At 50.1% G+C, this 22,706-nt stretch overlaps 1 protein-coding gene across 2 annotated transcripts in view; it reads right to left on the reverse strand.

Annotated features, from left to right (window-relative positions):
- The window catches only part of nkain2 (sodium/potassium transporting ATPase interacting 2), an 851,703-nt gene that overhangs the window by 33,202 nt on the left and 795,795 nt on the right, over positions 1–22,706 (reverse strand). For both annotated transcript variants that reach the window (XM_072499279.1, XM_072499278.1), the window contains one exon: positions 15,702–15,783. In XM_072499279.1, the coding sequence (XP_072355380.1) occupies positions 15,702–15,783 (82 nt within the window). The remainder of the gene's footprint in view (positions 1–15,701; positions 15,784–22,706) is intronic.

Raw genomic sequence — 22,706 nt, forward strand, 5'->3', positions numbered from 1 at the left:
ACAAAAGGTTCTCTGGGATACTGGGGTCACTGCTGATGAGGACATTTAATGAGGCAAGGGAGAGAGGGGGGCTTCCCCCGACGATGTCACAGGCCACAATCTCATTGATCCTGAAGCGGGATAAGGACCCGGAGCTATGCGGATCCTACAGATTGATATCCCTACTAAATGTAGACGCCAAACTGTTGGCTAAGATCTTGTCCTCAAGATTTGAAGACTGCGTTCCGGATGTGATTGGGGAGGACCATTCGGGATTTGTTAAGGGGAGGCAGTTGGCGGCCAACTTAAGGCTGCTGAATGTAATTATGATGCCCCCAGAGGGTAGGGATGTAGAGGTAGTGGTCACAATGGATGCAGAGAAGGCATTTGATCGGATGGAGTGGGATTATCTGTGGGAGGTACTGGGGCGGTTTGGATTTGGACGGGGTTACATTGACTGGGTCAGGCTGCTGTATCAGGCGCCCCTGGCGAGTGTTCGGACGAACAGGTTGACATCGGGGTTTTTAAGCTGCACCGGGGGATGAGGCAGGGATGCCCCTCTCCACACTGTTGTTTGCACTGGCCATAGAGCCGCTGGCAATTGCATTGAGAGCCTCAAGGGGCTGGTCCGAGGGGGGGTGGAGCACAGAGTCTCGCTGTACGCAGCCGACCTGCTCTTATATGTGTTTGACCCACTGGAAGGGATGGAAGAAATTATGAGGATTCTGGGGGAATTGGGCCGGTTTTCGGGTTATAACTTGAACATGGGGAAAAGTGAGATGTTCGCGATCCAGGCAAGGGGGCAGGAGAGGCGACTGGGGGTGCTGCCTGTTTAGAGTAGTGGGGGGAAGCTTCCGGTACCTAGGCATCCAGGTGGCGCGGAAATGGGAACGGCTGCACAAACTAAATCTGGCCCGACTAGTAGACCAAGTGAAGGAGGATTTCCGAAGGTGTGACGTGCTCCCGCTGTCACTGGCTGGGAGGGTACAGACAATGAAAATGACGGTCCTCCCGAGATTCCTGTTTGTGTTTCAGTGTCTCCCCATCTTTATTCCATGGTCCTTTTTTAAATGGGTCAACAAGGTGATCTCTGGCTTTGTATGGGCGGGTAAGACCCCGCAAGTTAAAAAGGGGATGCAATTATTACTGGGCGGCGAATATAGCCATGATTAGGAAGTGGGTGGTGGGGGGGGGTTGATGTGGGAGTGAGTATTGACAGCATCATGTCAGGGCACGAGTTTGGGGGTGGTGGTAACCGCGCCTCTGCCGTTCCCGCCGGCACGGTACTCCACCAACCCCGTGGTAGTGGCAGCCCTGAGAGTCTGAGGGCAATGGAGGAGACATGTGGGAGCAGAGGGAGCATCAGTCTGGTCTCCAATCTGCAATAATCACCGGTTTGCCCCGGGGAGGCTAGATGGAGGGTTCTGGGGATGGCAGAATGCAGGGATTGAGAGGATGGGAGATATGTTTATAGAGGGGAGCTTTCCCAGCCTGAAGGAGTTGGAGGAGAAATTTGAATTGACGGGAGGGAATGGGTTTAGGTACCTGCAGGCGCGGGACTTCCTCCGCAGGCAGGTCTCAACCTTCCCGCTCCTACCACGAAGAGGGATACAGGATAGGGTAGTTTCCAGAATGTGGGTGGGAGAATGGAGGGTTTCGGACATTTATTAGGAACTCATGGGGTCAGAGGAAACGCAGACCGAGGAGCTGAAACACAAATGGGAAGAGGATAAATAATGATATACGACATCCGGTGGCGTTCGCGAACGGTGCGGCCGCAGCAAAGACGCTCCCGCAAATCCACAAAATCGCGGCTTTTTTGGGAGGTTTTCCCGGCGGGTTTTTAAAAAGAATTAAAGCCCTGCAAAATCAGCACTGCCTCCCTCGCCCTGCTCAGGTGCCAAAGCTCTGTTCCATGGAGCTGAAGAGAAAAAGAAGAGGAGAGACTGGTCCTGGTCAGCGGAGCAGCTGCACGTGGAGGAGGAGTGGGGATCGCAACACGAAATTGCCTGAAAGTCGGAGCACGGAGAAAATAAGACAAAAACAAAATAATATTTTTTTTCTTCAACTTTTCTTTTTCCTCTCTCCTGAAAATTTAAAAAACTTTAAAAAAAGAAAACTCTCTTTAAAAAAAAAAATTCCTTTTTATATTAAAAAAAATCATCTTTAAAAGGAGAAAAACCCCTTGGGGGTTTTTTCTTTGGGTGAAAAAAAAAGAATCTCTTTTTTGCACCAAAACCCAGGGAAATAAAGAGAAAGGCACATAACAGGAATATGCCTGCAAATAATAATAAATCTGGGAGAAGGCGAGAGGTAAGAAGGAACAGCAGCGAAGGCGAAGGAAAAAAGCAGGAGCTGCGGCCGCGCAGGCAGACGACCCCCCCGGGGCGAGGCGGAGGTTCAGGCGAATCAGGAAGCGGAAAAGCTGGCGAGCCGAGCAGCGGAGCAGGAACAGGACGCGGCGACCATCCCCCCACCCCGCACAGGGGGAGGAATGGAGAAGCGTGCTGAAAACAGAGATAAACGCCATAAAGGAGGAGATAAAAACGGAGATAAACGCCATGAGGGAGGCACTCAGGACAGAGCTCCACATGATGATGAAGGAGATGCTGGCGGAGACAACAGAAAAAATGCAGCGAACCATCAATGGCCTGGAAAGGAAGGTGGAGTTGCAGGAGAAAACTATTTAGGAGTTGGAGAGGGCCGCCTCGGACCAGAGCGACAGGATGGTAACTCAGGAAACTGAGGTGAAAAGACTGGTAACGACCCAGGGGAGCCTAAGAGGGAACGTGGAGGGCCAGGAAAATAAGTCCAGACGGCAGATTGTTAAAATAGTGGGTCTGCCAGAGGGGATGGAGGGCAGAGACCCAATAGGCTACGTCACCCAAATGCTGGGCAAGCTAGTGGGAAGGGAGAAATTTCCAAACCCTCCATAAATCGACAGGGCGCACAGGTCGCTCCGACCCAGGCCCAAAGCCGGGGAGCAGCCCAGAGGGTTTATCGTGAAGCTGCACAGGTTCCAAGACAGGGATAAATTCCTAAATTGGCCCGGCAGACGAAAGCGAGCACGTGGGAAGGGAAGACCATAAGGGTGTACCAGGACATTGGGGCGGACCTGGCCAAAAGAAGGGCTGAATTCAACAGAGCAAAATCAGCACTCTACAAAAGTAATGTGAAATTTGGGGTGTTATTCCCGGCCAAACTCTGGGTAACATTCGAGGGGAAGGAACTGTTTTGTTAACACCCCAGCGGCAGCGGAGGAATTCGTTAGAGCGAACAAACTGGGGGAGGGACGGCCACAACGACCATCATGAAAGCGACGGGGATGGAAAAGAAAGGAAGAATCGGAACAAAGAGCAGCGGGCAGACCGCAAACAGAGACAATACGATCACGAACTGTACACACGTGTTTGGTGCACTGTGTGGGACTGTGCTGACTCGTTCCCGGGCTGGTTCCACCTCTCAATGCAATGGGGGGGGGAGCGAAGCAAGGTGAATGAGGGTGAAAAAGGTGGGCAGGAGGGCGAGACAAGGGCTAGCAAAAAGAAGGTAAAACAGGACCAGAGCAGGGCAAGTGCTGGGAGGGGGGCCACTGTGCTAGCGAGGAGGGCTAACACGGGAGGGCAGGAAGAAAGGAGGGCCGTGGCTCGCCTCTCAGGGTAGAGGGAGCGCCTGGTCTAAAGAGGGGGCGGGGGACAGGGCAGATGGGGGGGGGGGGGGTAGAACACATGGGGGGGACAGAGGGACAGGGACTATGTGGGGGGAGAGGAGTCGGAGGGAGAGCGCAGAACAGAAGAGAAGCAAAGAGAAGGGTAGGGTAGATAAGCAGCAAGAACACAGGCCTCGGCGGGCATGGAGCAGGGCGAGGAACCAAGATGGCGCCACAAACAGCCACTCGGGAGGGCTGCAGGGCGGAGGGAGACCCTGGAGTGCAGGGGCGCAGCCCCATGGCGTACACACAGCTGCCGACCATGTTAGGTGCCCCCTGGACAAAAGGAAACCCCGGAGTCCTGGGGCCTGACCTCATGGCGAGAGTGGCGATTTCGGACGGCCCCCTAACGAAAGGAAACCCCGGAGTGCAGGGGCACGTCCATCAGGTAAGTATGGGTGATCCCGCAGGACCGGGGGGTCGAAAACCCGCTCCACACTATATGGATGTGAGGTTGGAGACAGGCCGTGCCCAGCGCCCCACATGGAGGCTGGACACGGACCTCCTGGCCAACAAGGCCTTCTGTCAAAAAACAGTGCGGGCCATAGGCGACTATGTTAGTAACAACCAAAACGGGGAGGTCTCACCCTCCACGTTCTGGGAGGCACTGAAGGCCGTGATTAGAGGAGAGATCATCGCCTACAAGGCAAGCAGAGATAGGGAAGAGAGGGTGGCCAGGCAACAACTGGTGGACTCCATCCTGGAAGTCGACAGAAAAAACTCCGAGGCCCCGACTGTAGAGCATCTGGTGGAGAGAAAAAAGCTGCAAATGGACTTTAACCTGCTATCCGCTAGGAAAGCAGTGTACCAACTCCGCCAGACACGGGGGACCTTCTACGAACACGGAGACAAGGCTGGCCGCCTATTGGCTCACTAGCTGAGAAAGCAGGCAGCCACAAGGGAAATAGCGCAGGTAAAGGATAGCAGAGGCAGACTGGTAACAGAACCAAAGGAGGTCAATCGGGCATTTGAGACCTTCTACCGGGGACTGTACGCTTCCGAGCCCCCCAATTGGGGCGCAGGGATGAAACAGTTCCTAGACGGACTGGAACTACCAGTTGTGGGGGAAGACAGACGGGGGGATCTGGAAGCACCAATAGACCTGGGAGAAATCATGGAAAGCATCAGCTCCATGCAGGCGGGGAAGGCACCGGGACCTGACGGGTTCCCGGCGGACTTCTACAAAAAATTTGCACCAGTCCTGGCCCCGCACTTAAGGGACATGTTCGCGGACTCACTAGCAAGGGGCACCCTGCCCCCAACACTAGTGCAGGCCACAATTTTACTGATACCCAAAAAAGATAAAGACCTGACGGAATGTGGATCATACAGACCCATTTCACTGCTGAACGTGGATGCGAAAATGCTTGCAAAGGTCCTGGCCAAAAGGCTGGAGGGCTGTGTACCAGAGGTGGTCGCAGAGGACCAAACCAGCTTTGTCAAGGGTAGGCAGCTCACAGCAAACATAAGGCGGCTGCTGAACGTAATAATGACCCCCTCCGGGGAGAGAACACCAGAGGTGATCCTCTCCCAGGACGCAGAAAAGGCCTTTGACAGAGTCGAATGGATATACCTCCTCGAGGTACTGGAACGGTTTGGACTAGGAGCAGGGTTCACTGGGTGAGGCTCCTGTACAACGCTCCCAAAGCGAGCGTCCGAATTAACACCCAGCTCTGAATACTTCCAGCTGTAGAGAGAAACAAGACAGGGCTGCCCCCTGTCCCAACTCTTGTTTGCGCTCGCGATTGAAACCCTGGCGATAGCCCTGCGGGACACGAAAAGCTGGAAGCAAATCCGGAGAGGAGACAGAGAGCACAGAGTCTCACTCTGTGCAGATGACCTGCTCCTCTATGTCTCGAAGCCACAGGAGTGACTGAAGGCAATACTGCAAATGCTGGAAGAGTTTGGAACCTTCTCGGGCTACAAACCTAACCTGGGCAAAAGCGGGGCATTCCCAATTAACCCAAACGGGGGAGGGGGAGAGCTGGAGGGGCTCCCGTTCAAAACAGCCCAGAACAGGTTCCGCTACCTGGGGATCCAGATAGCCAGATCCACAAGTGGAACCTGACAGGCCTGGTGGAGGAGGTAAGAAGAGACCCTCAAAGCTGGGGCTCACTCCCACTTTCCCTGGCGGGGAGAGTGCAGACGATCAAGATGAACGAACTGCCCAGGTTCCTCTTCCTGTTTAGATCCATTCCGGTCTTCATCCCCAAGGCTCCTTTCCAAAACATAGACAGTTTAATCATGGCATTTGTGTGTGTGTGTGGGGGGGGGGGGGGGGAAGAACCAGAGAATTCCCAAACTGCAAAGAAGGAAAATCATAGGGGGTTTGGCCTTACAAAACCTACAATACTATCACTGGGCAGCAACGGCAGAAAGAATGAGGGGATGGTCCAAAGATGTGCAGGTTAGGTGGATTGGCCATGATAAATTGCCCTTAGTGTCCAAAATTGCCCTTAGTGTTGGGTGGGGTTACTGGGTTATGGGGATAGGGTGGAGGTGTTGACCTTGGGTAGGGTGCTCTTTCCAAGAGCCGGTGCAGACTCGATGGGCCGAATAGCCTCCTTCTGCACTGTAAATTCCCTAATCGCATGCCGGAGAATCCTGCTCGGCTGGCGATCGGCAGCACCACCCAAAGCTGCAGACTGGCTCGCTGACCTCTCGGAATTTCTCCACCTGGAGAAGATTAAGTACGCCACCCGAGGGTCATAGGAAAGCTTCCTGGACACTTGGGGGCAGTTTGTTGAGCTGTTCCAAAACCTGTTCGAGGCCAAAAACGAGGAGTAACCTAATAAGAATTTTTAAAAAATCACCAAGATAGATGAGGTACCAAAAGACTGTGCAACCTGGGGGGAGGCGGAAGGTGGGGAAACAATTTAAGATGGGGGGGGGGGGGGGGGGGTTTAGGGGGGGGGGGTACTCCCCCCTTTTTTCTTTTTTTTTCTCTACTCTGTCCGGAAAATAAAAGGAAAGCACAGCCGAAGTGGGGGGGCGGGGCAACGGGGAAGGGGGAGGAACCATAGACCGATCCAGAGGGCAACGAAATGCACATAGGGTTAGTTAAATGGAGGACAAACTAAACCTCTCTGTATGATAAAGGAAATTAGCGTGGGCAAGAAAAATGTGATGTGTATATATATAACTGTTTATAAATATGGGTAATGCCAATAAAAAGATTTAGAAAAAAAAACACAAATGGGAAGAGGAGTTAGGAAAAGAGATAGAGGATGGTCTCTGGGCGGACGCGTGAGCAGAGTCAACGCGTCCACATCATGTGCCAGGCTCAGCCTGATACAATTCAAGGTCGTTCACTGGGCTCACATGACAGTGGCCCGAATGACCATGTTCTTTGTGGTAGAAGATAGGTGCACAAGGTGTGCAGGAGGACCAGCGAACCATGTCCATATGTTCTGGGCATGTCTGAAGCTTAGGGGATTCTGGCAGGGGTTTGCGGATGTCATGTCTAAGGTGTTGAAAACAAGGATGGCGCCGAGTCCAGAGGTGGCGATTTTCGGGGTGTCGGAAGACCCGGGAATCCAGGAGGAGAAAGAGGCAGACGTTCTGGCCTTTGCCTCTCTGGTAGCCCAGAGACAGATATTATTAGCTTGGAGGGACTCAAAGCCCCCGATGTCGGAGACCTGGCTAACTGACATGGTTAGCTCTCTCTATCTGGAGAAAATCAAGTTCGCCCTGAGAGGGTCAATGCTGGGGTTCGTCCGGATGTGGCAGCCGTTCGACGACTTCTTTGGGGAAAATTAACCGCCAGCAGAAAGGGGAGGGGAGGGTTGGGGTTTAGTTTAGAGTAGAGTGTTAGAAAAGGTTGGACCTGTGAGGGAGGAAGACGGCCTTTGCATTATGTTTATATTTGTATGTACACTGTTTCTTCTGTTATTGTTATAAAACCATAAATACTTCAAGAAAAAAGGGGGGGGGGGGGGGAGAGAGCCTCTGCCATCCCAAAAATAGAAGCCTATATTTCCATGCAGCCTATTTGCATGCTCCTCAGTATTGTTATTTTCTTGCCTGACTTTGTATCTTATACAAACTTGGATACTTTCAACTCAGGCCTCCCATCCAAGTCATTAATATAGGTTATAAATAGTTGAGACGCAAGTACTGATCCTTGCAATACCCTGCTAAGTTAGAGACTGCCAACCCAAACACATCCATTTTATTTCTACTATAAAGCCCAGATTTTTGCCACAATGGAGAGAAATGGCTGTCAATTTAAGTCCTGGCCCCCAATACGACATGATCCATTTTTTTGAGGGAGTTGAGTTGGATTAAGGTTCCCACTTGCATGTTTTATGGCAGCAGCTTCCCATTTACAAGCTCCACTGAAGTGGAATTTTGGTAGGCTCGGATTGTCAAACCTGAAGTGTGCAGATTAGAACAGTTAAGAGGTCTAGGCTTGATGGATTTGTTTGAATAGCCAGGGTCCTCCTTTGGACAGGTAAGATAGCCCTTTGGATCTGGTCCCAGGACAAGGAAGAAAGGCACCCTTTGGGATTGTTAAAAGTGAACGTGATAATACATTTTTATGCAAAATCACATTGGAAATATCTATCCAGCTGTCAAAGAACTGTCCAATTATCGAGGAACTGTCAAAGGACAGTAGACAAGTTAGCATGGAGGGAGTAAGGGAAAAGGGTGGTAGACGGGGGCATGCGTTGGGGTGAGTTGGTGCTAAAGCTGGCAGAGGGGATATAAAGGGCCATGGGGATGTGGGGGCCGTGGGGATAACTGAGAGGCACGTTGTGATAACCCTCACAAGGATAATGAGCAATCACGCGTTTATCTCCATGTGAGGCTTATTATGTAAGAGTTCCCATGGTAACGGGCTGAGGCCGGTCCAGCTGGGACTCATTATCAACCCGGACTGGGAGTTCCTATTAGTCCTGGGATTGGAAACTAGTATTGTCTGCCACGGGTGTGGCTTTACTGTTGAGTTAAAATAAATTTGGTTTAACATTTATCTTCGTGTCTCCTGGGTTACTACACACATGATGGCAAATTATGACATGGATGGAGTGTAGGGACTGAATGGAAGGGTGAGGGCTTTTTTTCAACAAATGGAAGGGTATATGGATGGGTGAGGGCTTTTTTTTAGCAAAATACAGAGCACAGAGGCAGGCCTTCCACCCAGCCTACCTCCACATCTGGCAGCCTCTGCATGCATTCCGGAGGCAGTGGTACAACTTCCAATCCAGGCCACCCTCCCGCAGCATGAATATCTGACCTGCGGGTGGCCATTTCTAACAAACATATTTTCAATGTTTCCCATTGTTACTCTGTGTCATATACCCATTTGATTTTCCTGCATTCCATTTTTAAAAATTAAATCTGCTTTTCTTTAATCTATTCACCTGGTTTACATAATGCATATATCCTTCTTTATCATCATAAAACATATTTTAGTTATGCCTAGATGTTCCCCTGCTTTTACCCCCTATTTGCTCGAGTTCATTCGCCATTACTGGATCCAAAAGCAAATATTTCCTTGTTGGACTACGTATTGGGTTAGAAATTTACACATTTTTGCAAATCCATTCTCTTACACCATTACTTACTTCTTCTGTCAAATTATTATCTGGGTAGATGAATCTCCCATGTTTTTGTACCCACTTCACTAATTTGCCTGAATTTTTCTATCTTCACCGCCATTCCATTATTAGGTGGTGTGTAGCCTACAACTTTTATTGTGAATAATGATTTATAATCATTTATTCTGGTGCCCACCCATCTCCCGATCCCACATTATGGGGGATAGCTTGAGGGTGGGCAACCAGGGGGCTGTAAAATTCAGCCCAAAGTTTTCAAAGGTTAAAAACTGAAAATGATGGAAACATTCAGCAGGTCAGGCAGCATCGGCAGAGAGAAACGGAATTAACATTTCAGGTTGGTGACCTTTCATCATCACTAAAGAAAGATAGAATTAGAATAAATAGGTGCTTGGTGGCCTACAAAGACATGATGGGCCAAAGGAGGTGTTCTACAAAGCAGTTGCACAATCTATGTTTGGTCTCTCTCTAATACACAATTCCCCCATGTCAATGGGATCAATGGTGGGTGGGGGAGCGGGTCAAGGGAACAATTTGGCAGGGGGGTCCAAAAATCAGTTTTACACCTTCATGAAATTTCAGCAGGACTTCCGATGCTGCTCGCTATGGATGATCAGGAATCCCACTAGAGGCCAGTGTAAAACCAATTTGCATCCCGCTATGCGATGCTGATGACGGTCAGACCGGAACCTTCCTCCAACGCCCAATTATTTGCGACGCCATTGGAAAAACATATCTGGACCAATGTGGGATGCAAAAGTCAAGATCTGTTGAAGGCTTGGGTTGCCTTCAGAATTCGGCATGGAGGCTGCTGGTGACCTTTGAACACCACAGCAATGCACGTGGTGAGCATCTATCAGGTGGGTCTTCCAGCTTCAGTATCTTCCATCTTTCCACCTCAGTGTGTTCCTGGAGATCTATCTTTTTCTTCAGGTGGATCAGCGATGTTGGCCACTTTTTAAATATGGCACTCTGATGTGATGGCAGGATGTGTGCCATCAAGCATGCGCCACCGTGGAAGATGGTGCAAAACCATCAGATGCACTGTTAGTTACACCAGGGATAGAAGGTATGGCATGGTTTCCAGTCACCCTCCACAGCAGGAAATATTCCCTGTACCCGCCCACACATGGGACTTAGTCCTGGATGGGAAAATTCCGCCCCATATCTTGAACAGTGAATATAGTATACTAAATGTAAAGGAGTAAATCATTATTTCACTTGGAAAGAGTGTTTGGAGCCTTGGATGGTGGACAGATATACCTCTTGCGTTTGCATGGATGTGCCTCAGGGAAGGGGGGGAGGTGGGGGTTGGGGTGATTGAGAAGCAAACCAGCGTGTTGGAGAGGGATACTGAAATGGGAGAACAATGGAAGATTTGTTTGGTGGCACCACGCTGGAGCTGGTGAAAATGGTGGAAGGTGATCTGTTGAATACGGGGGCTGTTGGGTGGAAGGTGTGAGAGAAGATGTATGTGAAATGATCAGACAAGGCCCTCAAGGCCGTGTCAATCACATGAGTGAGACTCCTCTGTTGAGGAAAGGGAAGACCTTTCAGAAGCACTGATGTGGAAGTTTAGGTCATCACACCAGATACCACAAAACTGCAGAAACTGGGAGAATGGAATGAAGTCTTTACAGGAAGCAGGGTGTGAGGAAGTGTAGACGAGGTAGCTGTGGGAGTCCTTGGGCTTGGAGTCAATATTAGTTGATAGACTATCAGTATTTTGCTTTCCAATGAATGTTTTCAGTGGAACTATTATTTCAAAGTTTGCTTTTGTAAGGTTAATAGATTTGACCTAATCCCCACATTTCAAAATTGTCTCGCATTCACTACATAATTGTACAAGATCTAAAAATGTGTGCTCTGTTTGCAAGGAAATCAATAATAAATTAGCATTTATATCTTGCAAGATTTATACTATCTTGTTCTATTAGTGATCGGGGTAAAATCCTCTTAGATTGTAAATGCCAATACCATCCTCCATTCTTCAGAAAAGAATGGTTATTTTTCAACCATCTTAAGGCCTGAATTGTTGGGCAGGCTTTCTGTCTGAACAAAAGTACCAGCAAACTCCCAAATCAAGAGGGAATAGTCCCTTTGCAATATTGACCTCTGCCATTTCTCAGTGGGGGTGTCATGGGAATGGGGGCTGGTTATAAATTGCATCTTCACAGTTCATGGTAATAGCTGCCCGTTAAATCAATGTGCTTCTGAAAGGTCTTCCCTTTCCTCAACAGAGGAGTCTCACTCATGTGATTGACAATGTGTGTAAATCAAAATGTATGATTTTGGGGAAGTAGGTGCCTGAAACCTAGTGTGCAGACTAGGTCTAGTAGAAGCAGTGACCTCAGCAATAGAGATATAGGGAGTGATCTAACGGAAAAGTTTCTGTGTCATTTGTGGCGGGTTTTGCTGGGAGTTTCCCGTCGGCTCTGTCAGCGAGTTCTCCACTGCTATCTAATGACACTTAGTCACTTTTTTGGGCCCTGGGGAGTTTCTCACTGGTTTAGGTCACAGTTAGGGTGCAATTCTCCAGAATAATTTCTAAGTGTGGTAGCGGGTGGGGATTGTCGTCAGCTTCCCGGCGCTCGGCCCAGCGAGGCCGGCAATGCAATTCAATGTTAATTGGCCTACTTAACGAGGCCTGACGGACTTATTGCCGCAAATAACGACTTGCCAGCTGATTCACCGGCACCATGTTCACCAGCCACCCCCCTGCTAACAAGACCAAGCAGCACTTAAGCTGCACTTCCTCAGCCAACCCCAGCCAGCTCACAATAATGGGGCCCAGGAGACCAGCCCCAAGATTCGAGGATGCTGACCTTGGGAGGCCCCTGGACACGGTAGAGGATAGGAAGGATGTTCTGTTCCACCTAGGGTCCTGGAGACTGAGCCACAAGGCTGCCTGTGATGCCTGGGATGAGGTGCCGGTGGCCGTAAGCTCCAGCAGTATGACCAAAAGGACTGGCCGGCAGTGCAGGAAGAAGGTCAACAACCTACACTGGGCAGCGCGAGTGAGTAGACACCAACACCATCCACCACCAAGGGAGCATCCTCCACAATACCCCCAACCCTGCCTTCACACACCCTCTCCCTGCACTGTGTACCACACGTGTGGCTAACGATGCCTTCTCTGTTTCCATGCAGGAAAAGCTCTCCCGCAATCGGTGGGATGGCCCAGACTGCCGGTGGGGTGCCGGACTTAAGAATCCTCACCTCCTTCGAGGAGCGGGGCCTGGAGGTTAACAGGGTGGCCACGGATAGATTGGTCACCGATGTGGAGGCTGAGGGATGCCGCAGAGGTGAGGAACCACCGGACTCCACCTGGAGTACCTGTCAAACGTGAATACTGATTGCCTTACTGACTGACTGACCCATCCCTCCCACTGACCACATTTCCATTCCACCGCAGGTGCTCCAGCCGACGGCGCTGGCCCATTCCAGGCGGCCCCCTCTCCTGACTTAGAGGATCCCATCATTGTAGTCACGGCACAGCTGTTATCCCCACCCACCACCAACGTAGAGGCATACACCTCAGTGGGAAATGTTAGTGGTCAGGCTTCTGGGAGATAATCTGGTGAGCACCTCACTGCTGATGATGCACATCAGGTGGAGGCAGGAACCCCCAGGCGAGACAGCAGTTGGAGGGCTGCTGGATCCCAGGACCCATCTGGGTCCCAGCTTAATTCTGAGCCTGTGGAAGTGGGTTTTCTGGAGCTGATATGATGGTAGGGAGCGGCCAGGAAATTCAGAGGGTGATGTACCGGCAGATTCATAGTCACTTGGAGGAGTCCCAGAGGCTTGGGGCACAGGAGATGACACTGACAATGCGTGGCACCGAGGCCGAGCACTGGGGTGACATGCCCACCGTCCCCTGGGCTCTTTGCCGATGAGCAAAGATGGTTGCTCACCTCCTTGGCTCCCCACAGAAGCCCTTCCACCAGGTCCGCATTTTTTAAAGAAGTTTTAATCGGCCCCAGCGTGAGCAGTTGCTGGGGAGGCCGCTGAATGACGGGAGGCCGTTGGATATGGGAGTCACTCTCATTGATTGAATGGAAATGGAGCTTAAGTGGAGATAATTGGTTTCTCGCCACTCTACGGCCAGATTCCGATTTCGCCTATGGGAGCGGTCCGGTTGCATCGCAAACTGTTTGGCGCCCGGCGCGGATCTCGTTTTTGGCCTCTCCTGCTATTCACCGGCCTCGTTTCACTTGAGTAAGAGCGTAACGAGGCCGGAAAATTGTGTCCTGAGAATTGTTTTCATCACTGGGGAGCTGAACGCAGAGATCAGGCCGTCATTTTGAAAGGGTGCCCCAATCTCGAAGTGACCTTGTGGGTCCCCCCCATCCCCCACCCACGGGCAATGTCTCCCTGGCACACATGAGAATTACCCACAACCCTGCAAGAGAGGACACCCTGCTTGCTTTGGGGTCCCTGGGGTCTCCCCTCTTCATGCCCCCCTCCCCCAAGCCCCCCCTTCCAGGCCCCTCCTTCCAGGGCCACCACCTATCACCTCCTCAACCTCTGAGGCCCCTTCTTATCTTCCCTGCATCCCACACCCCTCTTACCCCCCTCCACACACCTTCCATTGGTATTATCCCCCTTGGGCCTGGACACTTGGCATTGCCACCCTGGCATTCGGGCATCCTTGCACAGCCACACTGGCAGTGCTCCTGCCAGCTTGGCAGTGCCATGTTGCCTGCATTCAAGGCGAGGGTTAGGTGGCCACCCTGCACTATTCCTGGCCAGCCAGGTTGGCCTGGGAGACCTCTGGGTGCCATTTCGCCTGGTCCACACTTGTGTGGACCAGTACAGAATGGCACCCGGCTGCGGCCTCCCTGGGGATGCCGGTAGATACTGGGTAAGCTTGCCTCAGTAGGTTTAAACCGTACCTAGATGCGCAGCATTTGGTCTTGCCCAGTTTGGGTGGGATTCTGACTCTGATGCCTTGCAAGATCTAGGTAGATATCACAAGACGAAAAGACTACCGGGATGCCCGCAGGAGGCCTATCCTGGCATCTACCAGTCACACCGCACTCTCACTCGAGCGCGACGTGGGTTGTAGTTCTTTATTTTAATGTCAGTATTGCTTGTGAGGTTTACATCTGGTGGTTCTAGGTGAATTGGTATAATGGAGGTAAGGGCAAAGGGTGGGATGTATGGGTTGACATGAGTTGGCATAGGGACATAGAGGGCCATGAGAAAGAGTAAAGGCATGGGGGTACGAAGGACCTTAGGGGCTGGGTAGAGTGGAATGGGGTAGTTAAGAAGGTATAAGGTGTTGGGTGGACTGCCATAGAGTGGCACAGGTAGTATGGTGAGTAGGGGGCACAGGGTGGCATGGAGGACATGAAGGGCCATGAGTATGTAGATGGGGGGCTTGAAGTGGCAGAGGTTGATATGGATGGGGCATAGGGAGTGTTGGGGGTGCGAGTTCCAATGAAGGCTAGAGGACTGCTTTTTAAAATAAATTTAAGAGTACCCAATTCATTTTTTCCAATTAAGGGGCAATTTAGCATGGCCAATCCACATCTTTTAGGTTGTGGGGATGAGAGCCACGCAAACATGGGGAGAATGCGCAAACTCCACACGGACAGTGACCCAGAGCCTGGGACCTCGGCACCTTGAGGCAGCAGGGATAACCACCGTGCTGCCCGAGAGGACTGTTTTTTGTTTTAATCAATTCTTTAAGTATCTTCAGAAAGTGCCGGTGCACAGAGGCAGGCGTTCTGCCCAGCCACATCCGCACCTGGCGGCCTTCTCAACTGTTCCGGGGGTGGTGGATCCAATTTCTAATTCAGCCCAGCCCCCGGCCCGAATGAAAATCCAGCTGGGTCTCTTCTTCCTTGGTCAGTTTGGCGGGGCAGGAAGAGTGAAAATTCAGACCTTAGTGTTGGAATTTCTCTATGCATTGGTTTTGGTTTGCAACTGTGATTATGTCATGGTTATTTATTTTAAATGGCACAATCACGTTATTGAAGCAACACAAAACGGTTACAATTGACTTTTAACATTCTTAAAGTTGACATGAAGATGGACATTGTGCACTCTGTGCATTCTGAATTGGAGTTTCACTTGTAAGCTGGTACATAGGAAAATAAATAAACTGACCTGTGAACAGCTATTGGCAGAATACTATTGTTACCATTGTTACTGCATTTTGAATATGCATTTATAGCAGAGGTTACAAACAATGAAAAACTGGATATACTCTATGATGTAAGTAAATAAGAACAACATTAATTTATCTGGTGTTTCTTCAGATCCTCCACTGAGGTTAAGACAGGTTTTTAGGAGAGCCCCAACGGAAATTCACTCTTGAAATTTAAAATCTCTCTTTTACAGAAAATTGCAGCAGTTTGAAGTCACCTGTCATTCAAATAAAACAATTAAGAAAGCCTGGTGGAATTTTAAGTTCAAAATAAAGTGCAGCTGAAAGATCTACTTACATGTACATGGGCTGCAACTGTAAATGAGATGTTTTCTGTGGGCCTTGGTAGCCATACGAGTCAAATCCTCCTATGAAATCAACTATTGTTGTAAAACAGGAACATCATTAGATTCCAGTGGATGCACTGATTTAACAGATTCATGTTTGTTTGTGTTTAAAAAAAAATCTCGCTGTAATAGAATTAACGCAAGATTCTCATAAACTATTTCTTCTCTTCTACATGCTGCCCCTTGGTGACATCAACTGAAAATGCATTTAAGTTCCATATGTATGATGATGACACCCAGATCTACCTGACCAGCACTTCACTCAATCTCTCTCTTGACTTCAAATTTAGTTTGACGGCTTGACTCTGCTGCCTGTATCCTAACTCACACCAAGTCCAGTTCAACTACCAGCCCTAAACTCACTGACCCACATCAGCTCCTGGTTGAGCAAAACCTCAACCAAAAAAATTTCAGTCTTGTTTTCGAATCCTTCCAAAGCTATGTCCCTTTTGATCTCTGCAACATCCTTCCGTCATGCAACCTCTGAGATATCTGCGCTTTTCCAAATCTGGCATCTTGCGCCTTCCCAAATTTAATTGCTCCACCAACTGTAGTCCTGTTTCAGCTGTCAAAGCTGGAATTTGCTGAAACGTCTTTGCCTCTTAACCTTTCTTTCCTGCTTCAAAACATTATTTCAAACCTACTTCTTTGGCCAGATTTTTGGCCATCCACCCTAATACATTTTGTTTCTTGAGCCCTGCCTTTGCAGAGTCGTGGAGAATCCGTGGGACTCACAAATGGCGGATGTAACCTGGATCCAGAAGTCCTGCCCCCATATCTGAGAAATCCCATTTTGCTGAAAGGAAAAAATGGGGTGGGGCATGACTCTCATGAAACCTGAACTCACCAGGGCCATTTGAACTCAGGCAGACTCTATTTTCACTGAGCAAGGGCCTTAAACCATAGTGTGGGAGTTACAATTTTTAGAGCAGTCATAAAATCTCTAAAAGGTCAGACAAGGACTGCAGAACTGTCGAGCTGAGGAGCAGTTCACATCGCAAAGCCTTTAAAAATAAAAAAATAGCCTGCCTGTGTTTGTGAAAGATAAAAACACTCAAGCTGTTACGTTATTTAAATGCCTAGCCATTTAAAAATCTTTGAAAAACTAAGAAGCCGGTGTCAGAGAAAGTTGAAAGAAATCTGTTCCAACAGTTACAATAGCTGTTTGTTGATATCATCCAAAAGGCTATTATCATGTTATTATTAATGCTGGACTGTAATCCACAACCTATAGTTATTTCAATAGGGGATCCTTGCTTCACAGTTTGATTGACAGCTTGGAAGAGGTTATCAAAAGATTTGTTGTTGCTGAGATGGTGTTATGAATATAAGGATTAAGTACTTGAGGGGATTTAAATGTTATGAACTGGCATTCATGAATGGCAGTGTTTTATTTTAACTATAGTAAATGTTGTAATAGATATTTCAAACTCTCAACATGGTTCTTGTGGTCTGCTCTTGGCAGGTGCTGGGTGAGTTGACATGGTGGGTATAAGGGAAAAGGGTGACAGGTGGGTGGCAGAAAAAAAGTAAAGAAAAATAAACTTGGGAAATTTACCAGCATTACCTATCTCTGGTGTTCAAAAAAATAATTCAAGAAAACGTAAATATTATTTGTCAGTTAAAGCTAAACAAAAAGTTACTGGAATATTTTTATTGACAATATATAGTGAGTCAGAGGTTCTGCTGAATTATAAAACAGTCGCACAAAGAGAAGAATCTTCTGTCCTTTTAAAAAGCCACTGTGGCCACAACCACCAGTGTCCAATGGTGGCAAGCTCAATTGGATCATGCACCGGCACTCGCCAACCACCCACCCCCACTCTCTCTCTCTCACACGCTCTCTCTCATTCTCTCTCACACTCTCTCTCCCTCTCACACACTCTTCTCTCTCTCACTCTTCTCTCTCTCACACTCCCTCTCTTTCACACTCTCTCTCTCTCATACTCTTCTCTCTCTCACAATCTTCTCTCTCTCACACTCCTCTCTCTCACACTCTTCTCTCTCTCACACGCCTTTCTCTCACACTTTTCTCTCTCTCACACTCTTCTCTCTCTCACCCCCTTCTCTCTCTCACCCCCCCCCCCCCCCCCCCCCCCGCACACCCTGCCCAAACCCTGGATCAAAGACCCCATCATTTGGGTAAGTTTCTCATTTTAAAAATAAATTTATAGTACCCAATTCTTTTTTTTCAATTAAGGGGCATGGCCAATCCACCTAGCCTGCACATCTTTGGGTTTGTGGGGGTGAGACCCAAGCAGACAAGGGGGGAATGTGCAAACTCCACATGGACAGTGACCCGGGATCGAACCTGGGTCTGCGGCGCCGTGAAACTGCAGTGCTAACCACTGCTCCACCGTGCCGCCCCTTTTGGGTTAGTTTCTCTTGCGGCAGGAGTGGCAAGCAGGCGATTTCCTAACTCATGCTACCCACCTTGGGATTTAAACACCAGTCTTTGGTGTCAAATTTAGTTTGATAATAGTTACAACCTGCCTGCTTACCACTGGCTGGGGACTAATGGCAATCCCACAATCCTTTGGGAGTATGAGCTTGCCCAATGAGGGGGGCGGAGAAATCATTAGCAGATTCCCTGCATAAATAAAGCTGGCCAGTTTGGAACCGGCTAGAGGAGCGTGAGCAGCAAGGAATTGCTGCTGCTGTTGTATATATATATATATGTTATTGTAAATAAATGTTATTTCTTTCTATCCTTCAACTCGTGCTGGATTCTTCGTGGCCCTCACAAAACTGGCGACGAGGGTTAAAGTGAATAGCTGTCTACACTGCTGAAGCCTCCGCCCTGGATTTTTGTTGGATACAGGTTGGACGTTGGTAGCATTGTGGTTAGCACAACTGCTTCACAGCTCCAGGGTCGCAGGTTCGATTCCCGGCTTGGGTCACTGTCTGTGCGGAGTCTGCACGTTCTCCCCGTATGTGCATGGGTTTCCTCCGGGTGCTCCGGTTTCCTCCCACAGTCCAAAGATGTGCAGGTTAGGTGGATTGGCCAAGCTAAATTGCCCTTAGTGTCCAAAATTTGTCCTTAGTGTTGGGTGAGATTACTGGGTTATGGGGATAGGGTGGAAGTGTGGACCTTGGGTAGGGTGCTCTTTCCAAGAGCTGGTGCAGACTCGATGAGCCGAATGGCCTCCTTCTGCACTGTAAATTCTATGATTCTATTACACCATGCCTCTGTATGGACGTTTGGATGTTTTTGACACTGCGCTGGGAAGCTGGAACCAGTATGCACAGCGGATGCGTTACTATTTCCAGGCAAACAACATCACCGAAATCAAGTGCCAGGTGGTCATATTGCTCGTTGCCTGCGGCCCGCATACGTTTGGGGTGATTAGGAGCCTTATGTACCCAGCTGCGCCGGACACCAAAACATTTGATGAACTTGTGAACGTAGTGGGGCAACATTTTAACCCAACCCCGTCCACGATAGTCCAGCGTTACCGGTTTATTACCACTGAGAGGACCCCAGGAGAATCCTTTGCTGATTTTCTATCCAGGCTACGCAGGATTGCGGAGTACGGTGACTATAGTGAGACCTTGTCAGAAATGTTACGCGACCATTTGGTTTGCGGTATTAACAATGCGGCCACCCAGAGAAAGTTGTTAGCTGAACCAACATTGACTTTTCAGCAGGCCATTCAAATAGTATTGTCCCGAGAGAGCGCAGAACGGGGCGTGCCGGAGCGACAGGGAGTGGAGGTGCATGCCTTCGGGTGCAACCCTTTGCACCCCCCCGCGTCCCCCCGCACCCCTGTGGTACTTGGGCGAGGCGACGTCCGGATCGATGCCAGTGGCCGTCAGACATTCATCCCCAAAGTGAGCCTTCTCCAGAACCAATGGATGAGGAGGCCTGTCCATGTACTTGTGGGCGCCGACCCCGTCGCGGACGCTGGTCCTGGGGGCGCCAGAGGCGCCGGCGTTCTGATAGAAACTGGGGCCAGCCCAGGGGCCGTACCTTCCATTTGGATGAAACTGCGGCGACTACTCCCGAGGACGTGGAAGCGGAGGACGACTGCCTGCAGCTGCATTGTGTGGCAGCTCCCCTTGTGGCCCACATTAAGGTGACAGTACGGGTCAATGGTCACCCACTTGAGATGGAGTTGGACACTGGCACAGCTGTCTCTGTGATCGCCCAGAGAACATTCGACCGCATCAAGCAGGGTATACAGACCCTTACAATAACCGACACACAGGCCAGGTTGGCCATCTATACAGGGGAACTATTGGACATTGCAAGAACTACGATGACCCCTGTTTATCCTGGTGCGTGGCCATGGGCCCAGCCTGTTGGGTTGGGATTGGTTACGCCATTTGCAGCTGCAGTGGCAGCACATCCGCCAAACAGTTTCTGGAGGGTTGACTGAGGTGCTAGGATGGTACCCAGATGTATTACAGCCCAGTTTGGGGAAAATAAAAGGGGACGTCGCCCGTATCCAAATCGAACCAGGAGCCACGCCGCACTATTTCCGGACGCGTCCAGTGCCTTACGCCTTGCTCGAGAAGGTAGAAGAGGAGCTCACTCGTTTGGAGACTTTGGGTATTATCAGGCCCGTCCATTTCGCTGACTGGGCAGCACCAATTGTACCTGTAATGAAGCCAGATGCCACAGTTCGCTTGTGCGGCGACTATAAACTTACAGTGAATACGGCTTCCCGGCTCGACCGATATCCAATGCCTCGCACCGAGGATCTCTACGCGAAGCTTGCAGGCGGACTCTCGTTCATGAAATTAGATATGAGTCATGCCTACCTACAGTTGGAGCTGGACCCTGCCTTCTGGCCATATGTAATGATTAATACACACCGGGGCCTGTATGAATATACACGGTTGCCCTTAGGGGTATCCTCTGCCTGCGCTATTTTTCAATGCACCATGGAGGGCATTTTGAGAGGTTTACCGCGTGTCGCTGTCTACTTAGATGACGTTTTGATTACAGGGTCGTTGGAGCATGAACATTTGGAAAATTTGAAGGCTGTCCTTAGACGCTTTTCAGAGGCTGGAGTCTGTTTAAGTCGCACAAAGTGCGCCTTTCAGGCGAAGGAAGTACTCTACCTGGGTTATTGGGTGGACTGCGAAGGTTTGCACCCCGTCGCAGAGAAGGTGCACGCAATTCAACAGGCCCCCGCCCCGACTGACTCTTCGCATCTTTGTTCTTTTCTCGGCCTTGTAAACTATTACGGGAAGTTCCTCCCCAAACGGGCAACTACACTGGCCCCATTGCACCTTCTGCTAAAGAAGAATCACACCTGGGTTTGGGGTCAGCCACAAGAAACCGCTTTCCGGCAGGTAAAACAACAATTGTCGTTGTCTGGGTTACTAACCCACTATGATCCTGGAAAGCCTTTGCTCATCACATGTGATACATCCCCCTATGGTATTAGGGCCGTCCTGTCCCACAAGATGGAGAATGGGGGCGAGCGGCCGATAGCTTTCGCCTCCCACACATTGACTGCAGCGGAAAAGAAATACGCGCAGATCGAGAAGGAGCGCCTGGCGGTGGTCTTTGCGGTGAAACGTTTCCACCAGTACTTGTATGGCCGCCACTTCAATGTTGTGACTGATCATAAGCCTCTGCTGGGACTTTTCCGAGAGGATAAGCCAATACCGCCCATTCCTTCCGCACGGATCCAGTGCTGGGCTTTGTTGCTCGCTGCCTGCGAGTATTCTCTGGAGCACAAACCAGGAACGCAGATAGCGAATGCCGACGCACTGAGCCGATTGCCTTTGTAGACCGGCCCCATGTCCACCCCCATGACCGGTGAGGTGGTTGCAACCCTAAGTTTTATGGACACCTTGCCTGTCACGGCATCACAGATCCGTGAGTGGACCCAGAAGGAGCCAGTCCTGTCAAAGGTTCGGCACATAGTCCTGTATGGTGGGCAACATAGACAGCTCCCAGGTGAGTTGCCGGCATTTTCCTCCAAGCTGTCAGAATTTAGCGTGGAAGACAATATACTCTTGTGGGGGACACGTGTGATTGTCCCGGAAAAAGGACAGTAGCTGATACTAAGAGACTTGCACAATGGGCATCTGGGTGTGACCAAAATGAAAATGTTGGCCCGGAGTTATGTCTGGTGGCTAGGCCTCGACACCGACATTGAGAAGGTGGCCTGAAACTACTCCATTTGCCAGGAGCATCAGAAGCTTCCGCCGGCCGCGCCCCTACATCACTGGGAATGGCCAGGGTGGCCTTGGGTGCGCTTGCATGTGGATTTTGCTGGCCCTTTTCAAGGATCCATGTTCCTTCTATTAATCGACGCCCAGTCTAAATGGTTAGAGGTGCATAAGATGGTAGGCACAATCGAGAAGATGCGTTTGTCTTTCAGTACGCATGGCCTCCCCGAGGTGCTGGTCACGGACAACGGCATTCCGTTCACAAGTGAGGAGTTTGTGAGGTTCATGAAGATGAACGGCATACGCCATTCCGCACTGCCCTATACTAACCGGCTTCAAATGGGTTGGCGGAGCGCACAGTGCAGACATTCAAACGAGGCCTAAAGAGGCAGTCTTCCAGGTCGATGGACACGAGACTGGCTCGTTTTTTGTTTTCATACAGGACCACCCCACATGCGATGATTGGGGCAGCTCTCACGGAACTCCTAATGGGCCGGAGACTTCGCACCCACCTTAGCATGGTTTTCCCGGACATTGGCGCAGAATACACCACACACAAGAACGGCAGGGACATGGTTGTTCACGGCATCAGCCGATTCGGCAGTTTGCGCCCGGTGACCCAGTGTTCGTTTGGAATTTTGCTGGTGGTGCCCAGTGGGTCCCTGGCATAATCTTTCGCAAAACGGGCCCTATCTCTTACCAGGTGCAAGCCCAGGGTCATCTCCAGCACAAGCATGTAGACCACGTTCGGTCCAGAAGACCATCCCTTCCAAAGATTGCCCGCCCGCGGAGCTCATTTCTACAGCCACAGAGACCAGGCACAGTGG

This window comes from Scyliorhinus torazame, chromosome 4 (assembly GCF_047496885.1).
Source record: "Scyliorhinus torazame isolate Kashiwa2021f chromosome 4, sScyTor2.1, whole genome shotgun sequence".
Lineage (NCBI taxonomy): Eukaryota > Metazoa > Chordata > Chondrichthyes > Carcharhiniformes > Scyliorhinidae > Scyliorhinus > Scyliorhinus torazame.